The 27,803-nt window shown below is 34.7% G+C and overlaps 1 protein-coding gene across 1 annotated transcript; it reads left to right on the forward strand.

The window, feature by feature from the left end:
* The first annotated feature begins 102 nt into the window (after positions 1-102).
* LOC114257118 (cytochrome P450 714A1) lies at positions 103-27,648 on the forward strand. The gene is made up of 5 exons (XM_028196859.2): positions 103-471; positions 23,086-23,312; positions 24,787-25,043; positions 25,341-25,716; positions 27,012-27,648. Exons 1-5 carry the CDS (start codon positions 294-296, stop codon positions 27,444-27,446), a joined length of 1,473 nt encoding a protein of 490 aa, XP_028052660.2. The 5' UTR covers positions 103-293; the 3' UTR covers positions 27,447-27,648.
* The last annotated feature ends 155 nt before the right edge of the window (positions 27,649-27,803 follow it).

The raw sequence follows: 27,803 nt of genomic DNA on the forward strand, positions 1-27,803 counted from the left end.
CAGGGAGACTTGTTCCTCTCCTGTACAAAAACTAATTTGGACTAGAAAGAATCTAAAAAGTCCCAAAATATTAAAAGTGGTGCACACATGTTCATATAAACTAGTTCCAACTGCAGTATAGCATATGACCCCAAAAAACAAAAATGGCCCCTATGCCTTTGCTTCTTTTTCTTCTTGCTGTTGCTTTTGTTGTTGTTCAAAGCTTCCCTTTTTTGGCTCTTTCAGTGCTTCTGGTTTGCCTTTTCTTTTAGCTCCTCAACATTCTATGGCTAAAGCCTCAAAGGGTCCGATCGATGCTCCAAAAACAAGGTATCAGAGGACCTCAACCTTCTCTTTTCTATGGTAATGTTTCTGAGATGCGGAGAATTCAATCAGCAGCTGCTGTGAACCACCGCGGCGGCGAGGAGTTTGTAGCCCACGACTACACCTCCACCCTCTTCCCCTACTTTGAACAGTGGAGAAAAGAATATGGTAAGATATCATCCTTTTTTGATTTTGTTTGCTAAATTTTCCTTCTCATTTTCTACTACTTTCTATGTGCCGAGAAATTGATGACCAGAAAAAAATTAGATTTATCTCACAATGCTATCAAATATGAAAAATCAATCAATAATTGGAAACAATAAATTTTGGGTAAATTATGTTCTAAGAATTAAACTTAATTCTCATCAAGTCTTAATGAAAATAAATTTTAGTAAAATTATCGTTAAAAATAATTTTTTGAGACGATTTTTTACATGTCACTAAATTTTGACAATTAGTGACTTTTTTTTCACGATTTATATAAATTGTCGCTAAAACTTACGAATAGTGACGTTTATCTGTGATATTTTTCAAACTGTTATTAAAAGTTAAAAATTAGTGATGTTTTTTTGATTTTTTTAAACTGTCGTTAAAACTTATAATTAGTAATTTTTTTATAATAATTTTTAAACCATCGTTGAAAATTAATAATTAATAACGTTTTAAATAATATTGATAAAAATATTATTAATTCTCACATGATCTATTAAATAATAAATTTATTTATTAAAACTTATACGTAGATTCGCAAATATATTTTTTTTAATGGAAGAACCCAAAAAGAAGTCAAGTTACGTGCATAAAAAAAACTTGAACACTATTCATTATGTTTGGTTTCATTTTTTTAAAAATAGTTTTCAGAAAATTTTACTTTCTTATTTTTCGTGTTTTTTTGTTTTTACTGAATTTTTTTAATATTTTATGCAAATTTTTTACTTTTAGACACACCTAACATAAATATATCTAAAAAGTAAAAAAATTATAAAAAAAACTTTTAAAAATTCACTAAATACCATAAATATAAAAAAAATACAAGAATTCAGTACATTTTTTATATTTTTATGTATTTTTTAATTTTTTAAAATATTTTTTTACATTTTTTTTACTTTTTAGATACATCTAAGTAAGGTACATCTAAAAAAGTAAAAAAAAATGTTTAAAATTTTAAAAATATTCATTAAAAACAAAAAAATATGAAAATCAAAAAATTCAATTTTTAAAAACTTAATTCAGAAAACTCAAACCAAATACTGATTATAATTTAGGATAAACAAATATAATTATTTAGTGTTCACTGTGTTGATAGCCTAGTATTAGTTGACTTTCTGAAGTTGATGACGAATTCATGGGGGCATGGCTCTGAGTCTTGCCCACACACAAAGCACGAGCAGAAGTGACATTAGATGATTGTTTTTTTTAATTATTTTTTTTTAAAAATTCTTAAAATAAAATTATTATTAACACTCAATGTGTTTTAATAAATGTCAAAATGTTCTTTTTTGTCGTGGCAAAATTGATGGATCCTTTAGTTAATTTTTGTAATCAGAACAAATAAATTTTTTTTAATAGCCAAAAAAAGAGACATTTTTTAGACAAAATTAAACTGAACTTAAGTTTTGCGGCCACATAATATACTCATTACTTAAAATATTTTTTTCTAATCGAAGAACTCAAAAAGAGGTCAAGTTACGTTCACAAAAACACTTGAACACTAATCTTTAAATACATAAAATTTCAAACATATGCTTTTAGAGGCATGATTTATATGGGAATAGAAGTACATAAAATAATTTAAAAGCAGAAAATTTCAAACCCTAATTTTGATGAAAATATTAAAAATCTCAAAAAAATTAAAAAAAAAAATACTAAAAATTCTACGCAACATTGACTGAGCCTCCGTTTGGGGAGTGGGTTGACTTTTTGACTTTTTGGCTTTTTTGGCTATTTTAGCCTGGGCTAAAAAGCTTGGTTTGGGAATGGCTTTTTAGCTTTTTGGCTTTTTTGGCTTTTTTTGTGAGAGAAGAATGTAATGATTATGGGTTGGATATGATGTTTTGTTTGTTATGGCTAAAATAGCCTATTTTATTTTTTGTGGCTAAAATAGCAAAAAAAACCTGAAAACCATCTTGCCAAACAGAGGCTGAGCTAAGCCGGGCACATGTGTGGCTGGGATTGAATGAAATTGTATAATTTCCAGTGGACCCTACCAACCCATTTATAGTAGACAATAGTCTGGAAAAATTAAAATAATTTTGAATGTGTTGATTAGGAATATTTTATAGAACCTTAAACATAGTAAAAACTCGAATTTCCATAACTAATCTTATTAAACATGGGTTAACGAGTTATTAGTTAGCAGGGCCGGTCCTGACTTTTTGGGAGCCTAAGGCGGAATAAAAATAGAGGCTTATATTCATAAAAATAAAAAAAAATAAAAAAAATCACCCTGTTTGGTATCAATACCAAAAATAGATATTAAAATGTATTCATAAAAAAAAGAAAAAGAGTTACCAAAATTAGAAAAACTTTATTCAATTAATTGTTATTTATTGAATATGTTGTTTATGAGTGTGGTTGAAGTGTGGGTGCATTGTTATTTATTGAATATATTGTGTATGAATGTAGTTGAGGTTGAATTAATTGTTTATTCCATTAAAATCTAATAAATAAAGAAGGTAAAAAAATTAGAGCAAATTTATTTATTCTACTAAAATCTGATAAAGAAGGAAGGAAAAAAAAAATAAAATTAGGGGGTCTATTTTGGGCCACCAATATTTTGTAGGTATATGTAGTGTTTCTCATTCAAGTCCACCAACATTTTGTATATATTTGAATTTCAATTAGACCAAACTACACTTAGCCTCCGTTTGGGAAGTGGGTTGGCTTTTTGGCTTTTTGGCTTTTTTGGCTATTTTAGCCTGGGCTAAAAAGCTTGGTTTGGGAAGGGCTTTTTGACTTTTTGGCTTTTTTGACTTTTTTTGTGAGAGAAGAGTGTAATGATTATGGGTTGGATGTGATGTTTTGTTTTTTGTGGCTAAAATAGCCTATTTTGTCTTTTGTGGCTAAAATAGCCAAAAAAGCCCCCAACCCAACTTGCCAAACGGAGGCTTATAAACAAATATGAGCCAAACAGAATATTTTTAGATCCTTTAGATTGGCCCTAACACAACAAAAATAATTTAAGTCTGTTTATATTTATAATATATTATAATATTTTTTTTTTAATTTAGAGACCCTATTTTGAACCAATATTTTGGGACCTAAGGCCCACACCTCAATAACCTTAGCCTGGGACCGATTTTGTTTGTTAGTTAGAGTTTAAATCCTCTAAAACCTACTATATCCTATCAGAACAACAAGAGTTTTTATTAGGGCAAATTACATATACACCCCTCCAGGTTTGGTTAAATTACAGATATCCCTGAGGTTTCGAAAATTACATCCCGCCCCCTGAGGTTTGTATTTTCATAACAATTTATCCCCTGAGGTTTATATTTCATAACAAATTACCCCCTAATTTCTTATGCAAATATAGCATTCATGGGGGAATTCGTAATTTCTCAAACCTCAGGAGTATATGTAATTTTGTCAAACCTGGAGGGGTGTATATGTAATTTGCCCTTTTTATTAACTATCATTAGAATTAATAAAAAAAACACAAAAAAATTATCATTAAAGAATTGACATAATATTTGAAATGCACAAGGCTATGAAGTAGATGCACAAGGTCATGAAAATGATTGATAGGTCGGCACAATCCCCTCATTCGAGGTTGGAATGATGTATTGATTCTTATTAGATTGTGATTTTTATCACATAGAGGACTCGTATCAATTAATTTTGAACTAACTTTTGATCCGAGAGTAACCATCCATAAATAAATTATCAATATAAAGTCAATGTCCAGGTTATAACCTTCAAACTTCATAAATATCTGATTATTCATATATAATTTTGAGTATTGATAAAAGATTTAAACATTTTGACTACTGAAAATCTATGCAACTTTCACTTTTAATCCCTCCAAAATTGAAATAATCTAGGTAAAATTTCATTCTAACCCCTCCAAATTTGAAATAATTTTACTTTGTCATTTGAAACTTCATAAAAAAATCTCACAATTCAGTGTGCTTGGTTTTAGTTTTCTGAATTTAGTTTTTTAAAAATTGAGTTTTTTTTTATTTTTTATTTTTATTTTGAGTGAATATTTTTAAAATTTTAAACAATTTTTTTACTTTTCTAGATGCATCTTACTTAGATGCATCTAAATAGTAAAAATATTTGTGAAAAAATATTTTAAAAAATTAATAAATACACAAAAATATGAAAAAATGTATTGAATTTTCATTTTTTTTATTATATATTTTTGGTATTTAGTGAATTTTTAAAAAAAATTCACAAATATTATACTTTTAAGTGTATTTATATTAGGTGTGTCTAAAAATTAAAAAAAAAAATTGCTTAAAATATAAAAAAATTTCATTGAAAACAAAAAAATACGAAAAATAAAAAAAAAAATTATGAAAAGTGTTTCCTAAAAACTAAAACCAAACAAAATTAGTATAATCTTACTTTAACCCATTTAACATCTAATTACTTTTACCTTGGTCCCTTTACAAATTTTTTGGGTCACTATTAGTTGGCAAAGTAAAATTTGCACTTAATTTTGTCGTTGCAAGAGAATTCGATAAGGCCATGTTTGATTGGGGGTTTGGAAGGGCGGATTAGATTATCAATTCGTGTGATTTATTAAACCCTTGTTTAGATGCAACAAAATGTCATAAGGTTAGTAGTGAAGGAGGCTTAGTAATCTCTCTCTGTAGGGGAATTAGTTTGGATGAATTTTACGTGAGATTAGAAAAATAGTGAGGGGATTGAGTCTATTTTATATAAAAAAAATTATTTTCTTTTATCAAGTGCACTATTTGTTTTAGTTTTTTTTTTTAATATAGAAATAATTTATTTATTTATTTTATATAAAAATAATTTAACAATTCTATCACTAATCATCTCCTACACTATTATCAAAACAAACATACTTTTACGTAATCCATTCACTAACAATTCATATATTAACAATTTTTTTATTAATAATCTCATCTAACTTAATCCACTAAATAAACGTGGCCTAAAATAGTTTCTGTTAACTAGATTCTTAAAATTACTCATTAGGAAATTTGAAATTATTATATATATTTTTATTTATTTATAAAAGCATGTGTTATAAAAATATGTAATCATTCAAACATTGTTAATTAATATTCTTGAGACACTTCTTTTATAGAGTGTGAGAATTTTTATTGTGAAACCAATATGTCAGATCAAGACAGAGCTCTGGTTGGTCACTCCTAACGACTTTGTAGATTATTATAGAGCCGTGCTACAGAATCCCCAGTGGGGGCGATCCCTACTGATAACACCTAGTGAGGTGTCACCTTTTTATTGGTTAAAAAAAAAATTTAATAATTTTTTTTTTGCACCAATCACACGAGACCTCAGTATCCCCTGGGGGTCGGAGGCTTTTTCCATTATTATATATCCATGACATTATGCGATTCACGTCACACATCAGGGATTGTTTAGGATGCCTTAAATAAGTGTACTTTTTATTTTTTTGAACTAAAAATTTGAGGAACGAAATATAAATGTTTGGATTAACTTTTTAAATTTTTATGAAAAAATGTATAATAAAAAATTATAAAAATTGATTTGTAAGAGAAAATTAGAATTGAAAGTTAGTACAGCCGTAATTGTTGACTTTTGATGAATAGTATAACCAAATGTTGCATCTAATACTAGGTCTTCAATTCTCAACATTAAATCGTGTAACCAAATGTTACATCTAATACTAGGTCTTCAATTCTCAACATTAAATCCTGTAACTCATTCTTTTCACTAATTACAATCTCCATTACACCATTAAACTTTTGAATACTTTCTAATATAATATTTAGAGTTTGTTTAGCTTTAGTGTTTTTAATTTAATTTATTTTATTTTTTTATGTTAAAAAAATTAAAAATATTAAAATGTCACATTATATATATCAATCGACTTTTTTTCTTCACAATTATTTATTCAACTAAAAAATAAAAACTATTCCAAACATATTAACTCTTTGGATAAATTATATTAACATCCCATCAAATTTGGAAAAAATGTAATAAGCCCCACAAGTTTGACATAATTAGGCTAGGCTATCTTAATATTTTAATTCATATAACACCTGGCCTTCAATTTTCATCAGAAATTCGTTAGTTGTATGAATAAAAAGATAATATTATCATCTCTTTTGCATTGAAATGTATATTTTACATTATGTGTCATATTTTTATATCATATGTACTAATTTTGGTTTCATTAACCTTACTAAATGAGATGTATGTATAACTATGTCAAAATTGTAAAATATGTTTTATTTTCTCCAAATTTTAAGGGAGATCAGTATAATTTACTCAAACTTTTTTTACCTTATAAAAAAGTCAAAAAACTAAAAAAATCATTAAAAAACCAAGTTCCAAATTATTTGAGCAATCACTATTTATTATTATTATTATTATTATTATTATTATTATTTATAGATTCATTGCAATCACTCTATTTTCAAAGGGACAATCAAGTAATGAATAGGGTTGGGCCGCATTTGTGGCTCTTCATGTACTATCTTCTATTATGGGTCCTTTATCTAATGCATGCTGAGTATTTATTTTCAATTTATCCATAAGTTACTTTCATCTCCTACTAACTTGTAACGGTGTGAAATTGTGCGAGTTTGACTTCTCTATCATTGGAGATTCATCATGTGGAACGAGTTTAGGTTCTATATCATTAGACATGTATCAAATTAAAAATTAATACATATAATATCATAATTGTAGATACAAGAGTTTTTTCTTTATCTGTTAATGCATTGAGTAATGTTATATTGTTAGGGATCGAGAATTCCGCCTAAGACCTTGTAGAAATCATACCAAGCAGAAACACACACCCACTCTTAAGGAGACACCATATTTAACGTGGTTCGGCCTTAAAGCCTACGTCCACGGGAGAGTAACCGGTTATTACTATAATAATGGAGAGATTACAAAAAGATTACAATAGAGGAGGAGCTCACACTATCCTCACTCACCCATTCACCCATCTCTCTCGCTCATATCGAGAGAGACGGTCTATTCGCCTCACATCTCTCACTCCCTTTGGTTTGTTCTCTTGGTTCTCACCTTGTCTACTCTCCCCTCAACCTCTATTTATACATATCGTGAGGGAAGGAAGTTGGGACAGCAATGGTGAGTGGATTGGTAATGGGAAGGTGTCACATCTACTTTCTCTAGTGGGTTCTCTATTGAACTCCCACTTCTCTCTAGAGTGCTCTCCAACCACCCCACTCTCTTTAAAGTGGGTTAGTCACTCACATGGGATGATGAATATATCCAACAAATCACCCCCTCAACCCATGTGAGGTGATCTAGTGCACATACTGCTGCTAATCTTGTCACGCCCAAAAAACCAACAGAATCTTCATCTTTTCACTGAGACGTTGCATCTCCTGAAGCTAGAGATAATACACCAGAGATACAAGAGGAGGAGGGAATCCTACATCCTCAACTCAACTCATACCACTCTTTGATTTGGAAAGAGAGCCTCTGTTCCTATCTCCCACAGATCTCTTTCACGCTTCCTGTCTCAGATGTCTTCACCTGCTATTCTTGAACTTGCGCAACCAAGATATTCGACACCCCCCTTATTGGATGTCTTGCACCCCCTGATTCAGATGCCCAACACCCCCTGCCCGAGATGCCTTGCACTCCTTTGAGTGCTCTGTGACACTACAGTTTTTCCCTGAAATGCCACTATCCTGCTATGTATCTCTTTGCACGGCCAAAACTGGAGCAACAGAAAACTCTTCTTTTGTCTGGTCAACGTTCCTGGTTTTCTTTGCTTGGAGTTTCCTCTAAACCATCCTGAACTTATCAGCATTTGCCCTTTGCACTCCTGAACAACTTCCCAGCATTTCCACAAACTTGTTGTTCATGCCTTTTGCAATCCCTAATCTCCAGTTCAGGGATACGCGTTACCTACGCATCTTTCACATGTACTATCAGATTGACGATTAACAGTAGCTTTCTTTGCCAAAGCAACTTCAACAGATTTGTACAAGTAATCAACTATGCAACGCCTAGCATAGTACCCGCACCCATACTTCTTGAGTGCTCATTGTGGCTTTATCTCTCCTCCTACGCTCGAGCTCGCCTGAGAGATCCGCAACTACTCTGTTTCATCAAGAGATGCGTTCGCCACCACAGAATTAAAAAACCAATACCATAACCCAATATCCAACCATTCAGTCAAAACTGAATGCCATCTACTGTACAAAACACAAGCGCTTTTCCCAAAAACACAGCAGATTCTATTGCTCAAAATCACATTGAGCCAATGTAAAGAACATACAGAACCAATCGAGCTAGCTCTTCGATTTTCTGCAACTCAAGCTCCACCATAGTGCCAAGTTTCGATTTCCATAGGCGCCAAACAAGTTGTCCTTGACATCTCCAAACAAAACATGGTAAGCAACCCGCTTGAACCAGTGTTGAGGAGACTGAACAAGAGAGGCTTCAAATTTTTCGTCAAAGCAACGTCAAAAGCGGTACCAAAAACATCATGTCTGATCAACCATCGAACACAATACTGCTATCTTCAAGCTCGAATTAATCAAGAGAGCCAAACAAATTCTTCGAGAACTGAGGCAAGTTCTCCACCAAACAAAACTGGACTGTGGATACAATTAGGCTCTAACTAGGTCGGAAGTATCGGAACAAACTTCAAATGAATTTACAAAATACCAAGAGCCAAAAAAGTTCTGAAGTGTCAAGCAAACTCCAGATTCCTCCAACTGCAATTCCAACTGGTAGACACAAAATGATGCACCATCTTCATTGCTACCAAAAAACCACCCAAAGACGCGTGCACTGTAAATGCACAACTCCAACAATCCCCGCTGACTCCACCAAGTCTACAAACGATCTATCCCCTCCAAATCCAACGGCAAATTAAGGGATGGATCCCAACACATGAGATTCACAAAATCACCATCTTCACGTTTCTCCGCAACAATCTTTTCCAATCTTCAATGAACACTAACGGCCAGACCGCTTCCAAAGAAGCAAACACCCGGAGTCTGAATCGTCACCCAGATTACCAATAGCTGATGTCTTCGAATATGGAACAGATTGCGAAAATGAAAATCCACAAAAAGAAGAAACAATCAAGTCTCATAAACTGGAGACACCCCTAGAACTAATCAGACACGCTCATAGATCCCAACTGTGATAATGACTCTCAATAAACCACGACTCTGAAAATCGCTAGTAATCCGTGAAAGACCGCCAACAACAATGCCTCCAATAGACATTGAACAAAAACGCCAAAGTTCCACCAAGATCTGAAGTAGATTGTCACACCTTCTTCAAATCGACAAATGCGGAAACCAAGGCTTCACCAGATGCGAGTCTTCCAACAACGATTCATGAAGGATCTCTAACGCCTCCACAGAGGCCAATGCCAATAAAGTACTACTATTTGGACTTATTACATGTGCCAAATCTCCGTAGTACACTCTGCCAATGCTGGTTCTCTCTATCCCCTAGAGAAAAACCCAATGAACTCTGAAGTTCTGTAACTAACCCAAGAGTCTCCAAATGAACTGATAACTTTTACAACTGACTCTGAAAGGTCTTCAATTGGCTTCCAATTGGCTTCAACCGGGTGAACAAAATTTTTTTTCACCCCTATCACCCACATAGATGATAAAACACCATTGTACAAATATGCCACCATTCCACCGAGCATCCGGAGTGAATCTGCACTTCCTACTTGGAATGTCTTTAACCGCCACACATTATTCTGCATGGCTCGCACCTCTATCATCAGGAATGCTTATACTTTCCTTATTGAGGCGACTCCACCCAAACTCTCAGGGTGCCTGTCGCAACTTCACTGCCACGAACTAGATTCAGGACAAAGAAAAAATCCACCTCTCACTGGGTGTGCATTGTAGCGTCTTATCCCTTTCAATTTCTCTATCTGGAGCTTTCTTCTGTGGAACTAGTTGCTGCTGCTAGGCCAAAATCTGGCACACTGCACCTTTGTACGACTCTGTTGTGTACTCTTGCATTGTTGTACGCCATCACCTTGTACGACATTCGTGCGTACTCATATATGCTATTGTAGGTACGTGCTCATACACCTTATGTGTGTACTACTGTAGTTGTTGCCCTTCCATGTTCACATACTACCAGTACTTCTTGTATTATGTTTGACAGTAGCTCCAACTGCCATAATATTTTCCTAAGCCTGTACTGGTTGCCAAATCATTTATACGTCGATAAATGGTCTTCTCTTCTGATTGAACCAGATCTTTCAATCACCTCAACAACTAGGAAAGTTCTCGGGAAAGACTGATGGGGTCACAACCGGTCCCACTTAAGAACTAGTCTCCTTAAACAGTGTCTTTTTGACAGAATTTTCCTAGACATTGTTGATCTTGAGATAATCATGTGCAATTCTCATGATTGCGCCCTGACCAATCCTGATCTTCATTGATTTGTTATTTGATTAAGCCTGCTCTCCTCTGGTCTTCAATGATCTATCTCGATCTGTATTTGGTTGTCCAATCTGGTCAGAATTTGCCCATTCTAACCTCTTCAGTGAATCCGCAGCTTTCCACAATATCCGACAACCTTCTTTCGTCTATTAAAGATGACAAATTCCCATGTTTTAACAATCTTTTAAAAAAAATCGTTTAGAATTTCACCATTCTAACCTCGCGGTTGCATTCGGAACGGTCCGATTAACTAGGACCAACCATCGCTGCACTTCTGGGGACCTCACTGAAAAATTTCTCCAAAATTGGGGCAAAATTGCAAATTTCCCAAACACCAGGACCAAACTGTAATTTCACAAACTACAGGGGCCAAAATAAAATTTTCCAAAAATTCAATGATCGAATTATAATTTTTGAAAATTTCAGGGACCAAATTACAATTTACCAAACTTCCAGGGGCCAATATGTAATTTTTTGAAACTTCTAGCTGACCTGTAATTTCCAGAAGCGCCGATTTAAACATCTGACCATATAGATGGGTTTGGAATACTCCAACTAGTTGGAAACAACTATTGGATCGTCAGAAACGGACTCCGAATGGCTGAGATCAAGCCAAAATAGTTTGGACGCTTCAAATCTACGACTGTACCTTAGCTGTGGCGCGCTGGATCTCTCCTCTGCCTTTGGTTGACTGGTCAACTGAGGTGTTGACGTGGCAACCATGTGGCACTGTGTGCTAACGTGGCAGATGACGTGGATACCACGTGGTGATGACGTGGGAGATGACTGGTCTGCCACGTGGCGATAACTGGGTTGATGACGTGGTAGCCACGTGGCCGTGGTGCTGACATGACTGCTGACGCGGCTTTGACGTGGCGCCATGTGGCCTGTGCGTAGGGACACGTGCGCTTGCCACTCACCTTCTTCCTTTCGCTGCACGTGGGGCGCGTGCTCGTGACTGGGTCGACGCACTGGCTGATTGCACGACACGTGAAGGCGCGTGCTGCGATTGAGCCTCATGCGCCATCTTTAGGAGGCCCGTGAAGGCGCGTCCGGTCTCCTCTGGGGCTCTGCTTTGAATTTTTGGGCTCTTCTCGTCAAGACCTTACTTTCGGTATGCTCAAAACCTGATTTCGAGTAATTTGATTTCTAGACAGTTTCGAAAATCACACTGTTTTTGTTCTAAAAACAACCAATGAGGCTCTGATACCACTTGTAAGGGATCGGGGATCCCGCTCAAGACCTTATAGAAATTATACCAAGCAGAAAAACATATCCACACCAAAGGAGACATAGTATTTAACGTGGTTCGGCAGCAAAGCCTACATCCACGGGAGAGTAACTGGTTATCACTATAACAATAGAGAGATTACAGAAAGATTACAATAGATGATAAGCTCACACTCTCCTCACTCACCCACTCACCCGTCTCCCTCGTTCACACCAAGAGAGACGGTGTCTCTGCCTCACATCTCTCACTCTCTTTGGTTTGCTCTCTTGGTTCTTTTATTGTCTACTCTTCCCTCAACCTCTATTTATACATATCATGAGGGAAGGAAGTTGGGACAACAATGGTGAGTGGATTGGTAGTGGGGCGGTTGCCACCCCCACCCATTAATGGGAATGTACCACCCCACTTTCTCTAGTGAGTTCTCTAACGAACTCCCACTTCTCTCTAGAGTGCTCTCCAACCACCCCACTCTCTCTAAAGTAGGTTAACCACTCACATCGGATGATGAATATATCCAACATATATGTCCCAAAAAGCATTGATCCAAATATGTGACACATTAAGGATATAATGATGGTATGTATATATTTCAAAAACTTATGAGATGTCATTAATACAATATAAAATTTAAAGACAATAATAAAATGTAAAATAACATTAATTTTTTTAATTGTAAATGATGAGAAGATATTTGGAGGTGTGCACAACAAAAGTTGAGAAGTGTTTTATCACTACAACAAATTACACTTTCGGCAACTAAATTTTAAATTGTCAAAAGTCATTTTTTAGTCACCAAAGATTTTTGCCGACTAAAATTCTTGGTTGCCCTTTTGGTTGTTGACTAATTGTCAGTAAAAGAATTAGCGACTAATTTTTATTTTAGTCGCCGAAATAAAATTTAGTCGCCCAAAAAAATATATTTAGTTGCCAAAAAAAATAATATTTTTCATCTTTAGTTTTTTAATTACCAATTTTTTAGTCGCTAAAAACGTGACACTCCTGTTTGGCTTTTTAGTCGTTAAAATCATGGTGCTCCTTTTTAGCTACTAATTTTTTAGTCGCCAAGAAGCTTCATTTTTTTTTTTTTTTTTGGGCTACTAACTGTTTAATTGCCAATAAGTTCCCTTTTTTATTTTTTGACTACTAAATTTTTAGTCGCCAAAAGCTTTATTTATTAATTTTTTTTTAAAATGCACAAATTGAATATTTTTTATTAATTTCTAAATTATATGCATTTCATTATCAATACAACCTGTAACCTGTACATATACAGAATAATACATCTATCAATTATAATCTAAATCTGTTATCAATAATACCCATTTCATTATGAACTATCCAAAAACTTTAACTTGTAACATTTTATTCCAAATATCATATAAATCCATACCAACCAAGTATAATCCATCTAAATTAAATATTACATACAAAAATACTAGATTTCCAAAATAGAGAATTGTATAAAAATAAATGTCTTTTATATACAGAACAAATGCTCTTCGTACACAAAAATAAATATCCACAATAGCCCACACAAAAGCAATTTGTAAAAAATAAAAAATAAAAACAAAAACAAAATAACCATTAGCACTTATTCAATAGAATTGCCATTTCAAATTATAACAAGAATTTCACCATCCTTATTCTTTCTGAGAAAGAAGCCAACCTAGTAATAGAAGGGAAAAAATGCTCCTTAGGTTCTTCCAAATAATAACAATAATATATGCAAAATGTATGATGGCTTACTAAAACAATGAAAAAATTCAATATCTATTGAATAATAAATAGCATCTGAAGTCAAATATGCATTCTAAATCTTTTTCAGATAGTTTTTGAGATACAATGGTAAGCCATGCTTCATTGCAAAATCCAAAGTTAAGTTTAAAATAATTAGTCCGTATTTCAATTGTTTAACCAAACATCAGATTAATAATTTTATTGGACTATTAGTCCAATCCCAAGCTCATGTCCACCCAAACAAACATGGCCTTAGTTCAATCTCATGTTTGCTGGGATAAAACACAAACTAGTGGATGATCTTACACACTTAATTACTCTATAAAAGATTCACCCTAGAATCCTAATCATTGCTCGCCAGAATTAAGACAAGAAAAGCCCACATATCTAATTCATCAACTCCTCCAAATTGGAACAGATTATATACAGGACATTCTGAAAACCAAATCCATTGAGAAACCAAAATGGATGATTGACCTAACAGATAAAATTCAACCAGCAAAGGAAAGTATGGGATAAACAAAAATGAAACATATATAAAACTTATTGATGTGAAGAATGAGAAGAATTTATTAATACAACCATGCTATGGAAAGTATGGGAAGAATTTATTAATCCACCCATGTATAAAACTTATTGCTTGAAGGCAAATGAAAGTTTGGGAAGAATTTATTAATCCACCCATGCTATCATCAAGACAATGGATTGAAGTGAGAGAAACAAGTAGATATCAGCAAATATCAACAATCAATCTAATCTATTAATGGTTCCTCTCCCTCTTCCAAAATCCTATGAGCTTGTTTTCTAAATTTTTGATTTGATTATAAGAACAACTGACAGCATTCATGAAGTACCATCAGCAATGCAATATCTTCTAAAGGGGTTTCAAAAGCTCTTCACTGCAACAAGGATTGCCATGTCCAATTCTAGCAATCCGTCACTAGCATTTGAACCCTTGAACTGAGGTGCATGGGGTCATACTCAAGAGCAACAGGCTCAAGGAGGGCTAGTATGGATTACTATGTCCAAACTGCAATAAATAGGATTGTTCATTCAAATTCAACCTGATCAGTGAGCAGAAACAATTCACTGATCGTTTGCCCAGCAATTTAGGAATGTTGCTACCTACAGCCAATAAACCAGCTAGGAGCAAAATAAATAATAATAAATCAAATAAACAAAACAACCGTGCAACTGTTAAACTTTATCCTTTTAGTAGATCGTTACCTTCATCTGCCACAGATTTAACATGGTTTTCATTATCAATCATCGTAAAGGAGACATTTCCCTACCACAAAACTGTAGTGAGCATTTTAAATACACTTTCTTGATCCTCTTTGCTAACATGAACAATATCCAGAGCTTCCTGAAGAGTGAAAAAAGACACAATGATGTTCATATATAAATCAAACCCTATTTCTAAACTTGAAGGGGAAATAGAAAAATACCATTAAGAAAAAAGAAACTCAATTATATTGCTTATCTTTTCCTATTGTTTGCTCCAACATTTATTTATCTAAAGTTATGAATCTTTGAAGGCCAAGATTTGAATTTCTGTATTATAAAAGCCATATGTGTGTCAGATATCATTACTTCTCTCAGATACTCCCGGATGCATGTGTCTTTAAAATGAGACTTTAAATTCAATAACATGATTGATTATTGTTCTGAACAAGTGTCTGACATGCCTTGGTAATGGGACACTACTTCTTTAGTGTAAAGAAAGAGTGTGGAAGAAACTATACTGAGCATTTAAATATCATGTCAATTTGTGCATACCTTGTCCCAAGTTCATGTAAATGTTGTATAGGAGGTTGTAAACAACCTTATATCTCCTTAGATTCCTCATGCTTCTTTATTTTTTTAAACATCACTTGTGTTTTTTTAACATTTGTGTAGTTAGAATTCTGGTTCATTTTTCATGTGCAGTTCATATATATGAACAACTTTTCGGGATTTAATGCTAGACAAAATAATGACACTATATGTTGGCAACTCAGCAAGTAATACATTTTCCGAGCAAGCAAACAGACTTTAGCTAAGATTTTACATATTTATTAACATTTTTTTAATAGAGAATGAAGACAACAATTTAAATACTAAAAAAGAATAAAGGCAAAAATTTTAAAGTGAAAGATTACCACCTCTCTTACTACCAAACCTAAAATGCACAGCTAATGAAGTACTGTGCAGTGTTGGCACAATTGGTTCTAAAACAACAATAGTTTCTTAGTGTCACGATCCAAACCCACCCCTATAGGTTTAGCATCGTAACCGGCCAGTAATCCTTGGATTACTGAAGGCCTCTGAACAGATTAACAAGATTAAGGGGCTAACGGAAGCTAATACATAAATATAATTGTCCAATAAGCTGTGCTGACTTATATGAAACATAATATTTAAAACTTTATATACATAACCAGTAGTCATACATTATACCCACACACATTACAGTAATTTAAGTACAACCAACAACATCAAACAAGTCTTAAATAAACAAAAACAACGGAACTTAAACACAGGACTCTTCGGGATCTTCCACGTGCGGCACAATGGTTGGCTGACAATAGAACACAGATCCAGACAAAAGCCTTCAGGCTCGAACTCCAGAATGCTCACCTATAATATATATATACAAACAGTGAGCTAAAACCCAGTGAATAACATTAAGATAAAGGGGTTAGTAAACGAAATCCGAACATATCATAAGCAGAAAACAGATCATAGCATAATCATCCTCGTATCAGAACATAATAATGGTACATCCCATAGAACACATAATAGAACGTCTTCCGACTAGAGTAATCGGTTCCGGATACCGATTAAACACATATCACCACAATGAAGTGGCTAACGGGATCTCGTAAACTTGTATGTCATGGACCCGCATTTTCATGTCGTCCCCCATGACTTGGGACTATCTATGGATGCCATAATAGATTTCAAACTTGGGATGTTCGTTCACGTAAACAGATATCATATCAGAAATCAAAGCTTATCACATTTCATTTGGAACATAATTTCATATAAACGTATCTTTACGATAACGTTACTCACAATGGTTCTCGCAAACGGTTAATCAATCTTCAGACGTTGACCTACAATCACAAAAGTACATAACACAACATATCTCATTATTACACGTTCACATGGCCAACACAGCTTAACTTTCATTACATTGGTTGTTGTTCATACTTAGCACATTGATTAAAACACACACACACTTGCAGTCTCGGAACTTTGTACATTCTTTTCTTAGTGTGTTTCTAATCCATAACCTCATTATCAAAGCTTAATTAAGGCTTAAGAATGCCTAAGATGCAATGAGGATGCCAAAACATGAGTTTGAATACTTAGGCAAAATTTCTGAAAATAAGGTCCCTGCTCGAGCGTAGACTTCCTCGCTCGAGCGGACACGCAAAATGAGAATGGTCGCTCGAGCGATCTGTAAACGACATGAAACTTCTGGGAGCTTGCAATTCACGCTCGAGCGGACTTTTGGTCGCTCGAGCGGAGTGCACGCACTCAGAGTGGTCGCTCGAGCGTGAACTCCCACGTTCGAGCGTGGATTCAAATTCTGGAATTTTCAGATTTGATCACCAAGATCAAAACTCGAATTCAACCATCCAAAACACATCTCTTGGGCCCCAAAACTTGAGATAACATAGTAAACTTGTAAAACATGAAAAATTTAGGATTATTTCATAAAATCATGGCCCAAGGGTTTGTTAAAAACTCACAATTTCAACTTGAAATTCAAGAAACAAAACATGCATGTAAAATCTTTTTTTCAAACTTCATAAAACTAGTAAATTGAGCTCAAAGGCTCCAAGCATGAGGGTAATCCTTTTCAAAACATGGATTTAAGCTTTAATATGATGAATTACACATGCATGTGCCAAATAACTCATGATAACAACGTAGATGCCCAAAATCAAACTTAACATGTCAAAACTCCATGTATTCATGCATGTATGTGGATTTCTCTTCCAAATTCTCTTTCAAGACTTCAAAAACATGGGATTGACTTATAAGACTTGATGAAATATGCATGCATGTACCATTCAACCTCCATTTCCAACACAAATGATGTAATTCAAAGCTAACTTGGTAATTTAACACCTACATAAGCATGCATGTATGAGTTGTAACTCAAATCTTCATCCTAGGCTCATTATACACATTTAAACTCACAATCTACATGTTAATAATTTAGATTCATAAATTTAGGAGTTGAATTCATACCTATAGTTATGAATTAGTCTAGCTCTTGCACAAAATTGATGAACTCAAGTAAAATCTTCAACTTCTTCTTTTAATCTCTCATTCCCTCTCTCTAGAATTGCACTCTCTCTCTCTCTAAGATGAAATCTCAGGTTTTTCCACTCAAGGGAAATGAAAGGAAGTGAGCTCAAAAGAGCTAAATGTGATGCATATATAGTTATGATGCTATAATGCATTAATTGGGACATTAGGCTAACCAAACACGACCTAATTAATCGTTCTGAATCAATTTTTAATAAAATTTGCCACAAGGTTCTAAAAATTCCAAATAACATATTGATGTAATCAATTTTGGTTTCGAATGCCGATAAGGCTTTCAATTTACATATTAAAGCGGAAAATCCAAACAGATATTTCTACAGGCAACAGATAGAAAGTCAAATATAATGCAAAATACAGAATAAACACATAATTCATTTTAATCCTCTTATTATCATCATTAATTACGGATTAGTGGCTAATTACAGATTAGGGTTATTACACTTAGATAAACCACTAAACACAATACCAAAGATTAACGAGTTCCACAGCGTGAAAGAAATTCCAGCATTAAAAAGTTACGAAGTTTCATTCAAAATCTGATCGTAAGATGTGTTGCCTACATATATATGCAAGTGAAAGGCAATTTCACATCAATGCATGCACACAATTTAAATAGAGGAAAACAATTAAAAAAAAAGGCTTGAGAAAAAAAAAAACCTTTTTAATTACAATCTAACCCGGTAAAACTACGAAAACCAATCCATAAGGAAGAGTTATGTGCATTTAGGCTTCAGCATTGGTGAACTGTTGTTAGGGTGTGAAGGACCAAGCTTTTGCATCCAATGAAGAAGCCCCTTCTTATGATCTTGGCATATCAGGTTTTGCACAAGGTTGAGCTTTAGATTGTCCATTTTAGAATTGAGCTTTAGATTCAGGTTCTGGAATTGTCAATTTCTTTACCATATTGTTTACCATAACTTTGGACTAGGATGCAGATCAAATTCAAATCTCTAACATTGCTGTCAAATCACAATTTAGAGCTGGGTCGATTTAGGGCTGGGTTTGTGTCAAAGTGTGCGAATGGAAGAAGACGCAGAGAGAGAGAGAGAGAGAGAGAGAGAGAGAGAGAGAGAGAGAGAGAGAGAGAGGGAGGGCGAGAGAGAAACATACCTGGGGTAAAGTCAATCGTGGATCGACGAAGATGCGACAGTGGTGCTGTGTACGATGGAGGTAATGCTCCTGCACCCAACGCCGATGGACACAAAGCGAGAGAAACAAAGGCGAACAGGGGCGGGAGAGAGAGAGAGGGAGAGGCAGTGAATCGGTGCTCCGGTTGTCGGCGAACGCGAGGAGAAACAGCAGAGGAGAGCTGTTCCGTGGCTGGTGGAGCAGCGGTGAGAGAGGGAGGGGAGAGAAGCAGCAGAAAGAGAGAGGGAGAGGGAGAGAGACGTTGAAGACAGAGAGAGAGGGGCGCTGGTTTACTTAAGGGTTTGTTTGGTAACGTTTACATTTTTAGTTTATATTTACAAAAATTTTATAAATTGGTTTTTGTTTATTTTTTGTTTATTTTTAAAAAAACATAAACTACAAACGCATTTGGTAATTGACAAAATGTTTAAAAAAATTTAAAAATATAAAAAAGAGTGAGAAATGGCAAGTGGCAGCGGAAACGGTGGTGGAAAGTGGTGACGATGGGTGGTGGGTAGCGGGTGGGTGGTGGTAGTAGTGGTGGTGGTGGTGGGTGGATGGGTGATGGTGGCGGGTGGTAGGTGGTAGCAAGTGAGTGGTGGTGGTGGTGGTGGTGGCAGGTGGGTGGCGGATGCACGAGTGGTGGTGGGTGAGTGGTGGTGGCGGGTAGGTGGCGGGTGGTAGCAAGTGGGTGGTGGTAGTGGTGGCGGTGGGTGGTGGCAGGTGGGTGGCGGATGACGAGTGGTAGTGGGTGGTGGCGGGTAGGTGGCGGTGGCGGTGGCGGGTAGGTGGCAAGTGGTGATGGTGGGTGGATGGGTGACGGTGGCGAGTGGTGGGTGGTAGCGAATGGGTGATGGTGGTGGTGGCGGGTGGTGGTGGCAAGTGGGTGGCAGATGGCTAGTGGTGGTGGGTGGTGATGGGTAGGTGGCGGGTGGTGGTGGTGGTGGTGGTGGTGGTGGATGGGTGGGTGACCGTGGCGGGTGGTGGGTGGTAGCGAGTGGGTATTGGTGGTAGTGGCAGGTGGGTGGTGGGCGGCGGATGGCGGGTGGTGGTGGGTAGTAGTGGTAGTGGGTGGGTGGGTGATGGGTGGCGGGTGGCGGGTGGGAGCGAGTGAGTGGTGGTGGGTGGTGGTGGCAGGTGGGTGGCAGGTGGGTAGTAGGTGATGGTGGTGGTGGTGGTGGTGGTGGGTGGTGGTGGCAGGTGGGTGGGTAGTGGGTGGTGGGGGCGGGTGGGTGGCAGGTGGCGGGTAGTGGATGGTGGTAACAGGTGGGTGGTGAGTGGTGGTGGCGGGTAAGTGGCGAGTGGTGATGGCGGGCGGTGGATGGTAGCGACGGGTGGTAGGTGGTGGCGGGTGGATGGCAGGTGAGTGGGTGGTGGCGGCGGTGAGGGGTGGGTGGTGGTGGCGAGTGACTAGCAGGTGGGTGGTGGTGGCGGGTGATGGGTGGTGGTGGTGGCGGCAGGTGGGTGGTGAGTGGTGGTGGCAAGTGGTGGTGGGGGGTGGGTGGTGAGTGATGGTGGCAAGTGGTGGTAGGGGGTGGGGGTGGTGGGTGGTGGTGGCGGAAGACGGTGGTGGAAAATGGTGGCGGGTGGTGGCTAGTGTTGGGTGGTAAAAAAAAAAAAATTCAAAACTCAAAACGGAAACACATTTTTTGAGTTTACATATTTTGGGCAAATTTATAAGCTGAGACCATTGATTTATAAATCAAAAATTTACCAAACAAGTTTTTATTTGAGTTTTTAAAATTTTTATAAATATAAACTGAAAACTGAAAACGTAAGTGTTACCAAACGTCACCTTAGGGTTTGGTTTGGAAACAAAAATATATAAATCCCTCCAATTCGCAACTAAGTCGCCAATTAATTTTATAAATCCCTCTAAAATTTGAAATATCTCCCTCCAAATATTTTAGTTCTTGGGCGACTAAAATTTTTTTTAGTCGCTAAAATAACTTTTTGGCTACCAAACGTTTGGTTGCCAAAGATAAAAATTAAATTTTTGTTTTTCATTCGGCGACTAAATAATTTTAATAGCCAAAACTAATTATATATCGACTAAAATATTTTTTAGCCGCTGAAAATAACTTTTTGGCGACCAAACTTTTGGTCATCAAAGATAAAAATTAATTTTTTGTTTTTCATTCGGCAACTAAATAATTTTAGTAGCTAAAACTAACTATACATCGACTAAAATATTTTTTAATCGTTGAAAATAACCTTTTGGCGACCAAACTTTCGTTGCCAAAGATAAAAATTAATTTTTTGTTTTTCATTCGGCAACTAAATAATTTTAGTAACCAAAACTAACTATGCAGTGACTAAAATATTTTTTTAGTAGACAATTGTGGCATTTTTAGCTACTAATTTTTTTTTATCGCCAATAATTAATATATCCCGACTAAAAAAATTTAGCCTTGGTTTGACAAACCAGGTTGGCTATATAATCACAAAAGACAAAAAAAAAAAAAAAAAAAACTATAAAATTATAAAAAGACAAAAAAGTTACAAAATTACTAAATTGACCTATATACAAACAAAAAATCAAAAAAGTATCATTTTTAAGTAGAGGACAATTTTGTCATTCCAAAGTAAAAAAGTTAAAAAAGCTGAACAAAAATACCAAACGACTAAAAAAGTCCCTTACTAAAAAAGTCAAAAAAGTCAATACGCCAACTAAAAAAGCCAAAATGAAACGACTCTTTAGTAGTTAAATATTGTACTTTTGCTGACTAACATAATTTTTTATTGTCAATTCTACAACTTTTGACGATTAAATATTTTTTAATCGCTAAATTTAATCGCCAAAAATATATTTTATTGCAACGTCATGTCGTTAGATCAACACGATATTACACAACATGTGCAAGGAAAATGGGTGGAACAACTCTAGATTACGCATTGAAATTTTTATGCACAACTTTGTGCAAGTAACACTATTTGTAATTCATTGCTTTCCTTCTCGCTTCAATTAATTAGTTTTTAGAAATGATAAGTACATAAAAAATCAACTACAAAAATATACACAAAACACTCACATGGGTGCTTTTTGTACTTTTCTACGGTTCATTTCTAAATATATAAAATTGTTTTTTTCCTCTATCAATTAACACGTTATATATCAAAAAAATGGAGTTCAGTTCAGACTATACTTTGTCGGTGTTTGGGAAGTGAATTTTTTTGTAAATTTTTTTAATTATAAGATATTATTAGAGAAAATTTTTTTTGTGTTTGGAAAAATAGTTGGGTTTTTTTGTAGTTGAATGTGATATTTGTGAGAGAAAAAGTGAAATGATTATGGGGTTTGATGTGATACTTTATTTGAATTTATTTTTTTGATTTGATAACCAATTTGTCTTTTAGTGAAAAAAACCAAAAAAATCAAAAAAAATATTTCCCAAACACCGCCAGTTTACAGTCAAACATTCTTGGATTTAAAATTTGAGAAGGAATTTTTGAAGAAAAAATGATAACAATTCTAGCTTCTATTTCATTCACTTCTTATTATTTTTCTATTATTCAATAAACAACAATTATGTTAACCTAGAAAAATTGTCTAGATTCTTACTCAGAACAGGAGCTTGTGGTTGCGATTAAATTTGGAGCGTGGGGTTTGTGTGTAAAATAAATCTTAAACCGCAAAATAATATTTCTGAGTAAAATTTATGAGTTTATAATATTATTGTTCCATAAAATTCATTTTCAAACTTAAAATCTAAACACAACCTAAATGAAGATTTCGAATCCAAAGTTTATGATGATACGCAGGACCAATATACAAGTATTCGACAGGGAACAAACAACATTTGTATCTGAACAACCTTGATCTTGTTAAGGAAATGAACCAATCTACAACCTTGGACCTAGGTAAGCCATGTTATGTGACTAAGAGACTTGCACCCATGCTTGGCAAAGGCATTTTGAGATCCAACGGTCAAATTTGGGCTCAACAGAGGAAAATTGTTGCACCTGAATTCTTCATGGATAAGGTTAAGGTAAGTACCCCAAAAACAACATATGATTATTATTAATTAGTCACTATTTTCAGAGGTCAATTAATTGTCTATTGATTTATATCATGTACTAGATGGAGCCTAGATTTATCAAATGTGTCTCAAATCTAAGTACTTTTGTGCATGCTAATATAAGTAACGATTACTTGAGGAGTAATCATTATGTAGCCTTCGAACATAGATCCAATCTTGAATTTTTTAGGAACTTAAGTGAACTCTTAGATTAATTTTGGCAGTTTCTAACTATTAAATTGAGTGGATTGAATTTACAATTGATTATATAAAAAACAACGCATTAATCTGTGTTTGGGAGGGGAAAGATTGAGTACACACCTAATCTTTGGCATAATGCACAAAGTGGTGGCCCCAAGACTTGAACTCATAACCTCAAGGTTATTAAGCCAAGTCTTAACCATTAAAGATCATATTTGATTTTAAAAAGTAAATAAAAAAAATGAACAAATTGCAAGGTAACTTTGCTATATATACATACAAACAAGTACCGTAACATATAAGAGTTTTAGAAATTAAATTTTTTGATCTCTAAAAGTGAAAATTTTGTTGCAAAAGATATTTAGAGACCAATTTCTATTGTCGTGGGGATAATTGTTAAAAGATCATCCTGAAAAGTAAAAAACCAGGCTTTTAGAGACAATTTTAAAAATGTCACTAATAAATAGAATTTTATGGACAAAATAATTTGATCTTAAAATGGTTTATTTTTTGAAACAAAAAATTTAGTCCCAAAATGATAATAATTCATCACTAATGTCCAATTTTTGTTGCTAAAAATATAATAACGACACTTTTCGTAACAAAAATATTTGGTCCCTAAAAAATAATTTTATTTTTAAATTTTGGTCTCTAAAATTTTAATTTTTTTGTAGTGAGGATGACAAAATAGACCTTCGAATTTTAGACATGAATTGCGGGCCTCCCTTTGATTAGTGGTTTGAAAGTTTTGAATTTCAAGCAGTCTTACAAGCATACTTTACTCACACCTATAATTCATACAATAAGAATAATTTTGTTTTCAGGCCTAATATAAGGGCTGGACCTAGGTGAGGTCCTATTTGTTAACCCCAAATTAAAAATCCTAATAGGTCGCTTTGTTAGTTTATCCTCAAGGTTGACCCCATTGGAGCTCCAACTTAACACGCTAAAATGGTATCCTAGATCAATAAGAACAGTAGTCACGGGATAGATAGAGTCGACCTGACTTACCTTGGTTGCCTGTATGGGAGAAAAAGTTGATTTCATCCATCCCTTTCGCAAAGTCTCATTGGCAAGAAAATCACATGCATTTACCATGGTGCTGCTTATTCAATAGTTTTTCATAATTGGCATGTCTATATATATAGAGAAATCCAGTAAAGTGTTATGTCAAGTATCAAATAATTTTTTGGCATATTTCTTTGTGAATGATATGGTTGGGTTAATTGGGTTAATTGGGCAGGGCATGGTGGGTCTAATGGTGGAGTCAGCACAACCATTACTGAGAAAATGGGAGGCCTGCATTGAAGAAGCCCAAGGTCAAGGTGTAATGGCAGAGATAGCAGTGGATGAGGACTTGAGGAGTTTCTCAGCAGATGTCATCTCTAGGGCTTGTTTTGGAACCTCTTATTTCAAAGGCAAACACATCTTCTCCAAGCTTGGGATTCTTCAGAAAACCATTTCCAAGGAAGCCTTTCTCTTTGGTGTTTCCACCTTTGGGTATGTTGGCCCATACTTCCTCAGTATCTCTACTTTTTTTTCTCCCTCAGTTTTTCTATTTTACTAAAACTGATCATTAGAATCAAACACAATCCTCTCATATAAATGTGGGACTCACTTTATGTGAGAGGGTTATATACGAGTGAAAATAATTAGTCCCTATTCATTAGTAATTCAACTGTCATATATGAGTGAAAAATAATATTATCATCTCTTTTATATTGAAACGTATTTTTGTGTCTTCACTAGTAAAGTTCATATTGATTTATTTTTTATTTTTACAATTGTGTATGGCAGATTTGTTCCAAGTAGGAAACAAAATGAGAATAGGAGGTTGGAGAGGGAGATAGAGACATTGATTTGGGAGGCAATAAAAGAAAGAGAAGAACCATTATCAACAAAGAAGGATCTATTGCAGCTGATTTTAGAAGGAGCTATCAACAACCATCACTTTGTGGGGAATAATAAAAAGGATTATTCACCAAAGCAATTCATAGTAGACAATTGCAAAAACATATACTTTGCTGGGTATGAATCCACTGCTGTTGCTGCCTCATGGTGCTTGATGCTTCTGGCTCTTCACCCCGACTGGCAAGCTCATGTTCGCGAGGAGGTGGCTCTTGTTTGCCAAGATGGTGTGGTAGATGCAGATTCACTCCCCAAATTGAAAATGGTTGGTATCCCCAAATATATATGCCTACCATCGTAAACTCCTTAAAATACCGTAAAGTGGCAAAACATTCGGATTTCTCACTCAAAACCTAAGTTCAAGTCTCTATTTTTGTTGGGGTTAAAACATATTTCTTAGCGCCCAGAGCACGTGGGGAGCCTTAGCTTTGGCCCCGACGTAAGTGTGATGGAGTTCCCTACAAATGCGTTGTAGGTGCTAAGGGATAACACTCCCTAATAGATATATGGAGTAGCCTATCTATATATTCATTTATGAATAAAAAAAATAAAAATAAAAAATGAACATTTTAAAATGTTAAGATTTTAATTTTGTCAATTTTATTCTTAAATTTTTTTATTTGAATCCAATTAGCCCAATTTTAGAAAATGGTCAAAATCTTTAATTAGTAAAATTTACCTTTAATCTTTAAAATAAGCATTCAGATTTACTTCTGTTATCAATGTTTGATTTTGTCAATTTCATCTCTAACCGTCATAGACTACTTCGTTTTCTTCAAAGTGACATTTAAAATTTTTTTTGGGCTAAAATGACATTTAGTGTATACTTCTGTGGACAACATGTGTATTTTTTTATTGTTATTTTTCTTAATTATTTATATGTTCTGTTTAAATTGGACTAATTTGATTCAAATTAAAACTTTAAGGATGATGAAATTGACAAAATTCTAATTTTGAAGACTATAGTATACAAACACCTGCTTTAAAGACCATATGTGTATTTTATACTATAATACATGTACAATTGCTATAATATGAGTTTTGGTTTTTTTTTTTTTTTTGTGTGTGTGTGTGTGTGAATTTGGTCATCCAAATTGTAATTTTGTTAATATAATTTCTAAATTTTTTATTTTGAATTAAAATGGTCCAATTTCACTAGGTTATCCAAATCATTAACAAAATGGCTAATATGGTCTTTAAATTGGTGTTTCATTTCATTTGATCTCCATTTTTTTTTCTTTTTTTCTTCTTGTGCCCTCTACATTTTTGTTCTCTACATTATGGTGTTTAGGGACGAAATTGATAAAGTCGAAATTTCCCTCTACGTTACATTGTTTGGAGACAAAATTGATAAAGTTAAAATTTTAAAGACAAAAAAATACAAAACATATATTTTAAAGACGATATGTATATTTTATAAACTGAACTAATTCAAATTTAAAATTTTAAAGAAAACTTTGATAAAACTAAAATTTTGAGTATCAATTTGACATAGATATTTTTTAAGATCACAAGAGTGCATTTCATCCTTCATCTAATCTAAGTCTATATAAAATGCAGGTGAGTATGGTGATTCATGAGGCCCTGAGGCTATACCCACCAGCAGCATTTGTGTCAAGAGAAGCACACCAAGAAACACAAATTGGGCACCTCACCATCCCAAAAGGAGTCTGCATTTGGACTTTGATCCCCACACTTCATCGTGATCCTGAAAACTGGGGACACGATGCCAACGAGTTCAAACCTGAGAGATTCGCCAATGGTGTCTCTGGTGCTTGTAACAATCCCCATGCTTATGTCCCTTTCGGCTTAGGCCCTCGCCTCTGCTTGGGCCGCAACTTTGCCATGGTTGAGTTGAAGGTTGCCCTCACTCTCATCATGTCCAAGTTTAGTTTCTCTCTGTCTCCCAAGTATCGACACTCTCCTGCTTTTAAAATGATTGTAGAACCAGGGCATGGGGTACATATCCTCATTCAGAGATGTAAACAAGGTTGAACTCATCCTTGGCATTTTTACCGTCAAAGAGTGTATCCCAAAACTTGTCCTAAAAGTAACATGTATTGTGTAAATTTAAAGTTAGTGCGACGTGGGTTATGCTTACAATGTATGTAGTTTGTTGATTTACTTTTCTAGCTAGTGTTTTTAGTAATTTTTATGAGTATGTAGTATAATTATTGAGAAAATTATTTGCTTATCAGAACTATCGTGGCAGATTAGGTTCCGATCAATTATGTTTAGCCAAAATAGTGAAAGGATGCCTCATGTCCTACCTTTTTCTTTTTTTTTTTCTTTTTTTTTTTAAAAAAAAAAAGTTTTTTGAAGGAAGTAGGTTACAAGAAAGTGCGATTAACC

This window comes from Camellia sinensis, chromosome 8 (assembly GCF_055761805.1).
Source record: "Camellia sinensis isolate YWXY chromosome 8, ASM5576180v1, whole genome shotgun sequence".
Lineage (NCBI taxonomy): Eukaryota > Viridiplantae > Streptophyta > Magnoliopsida > Ericales > Theaceae > Camellia > Camellia sinensis.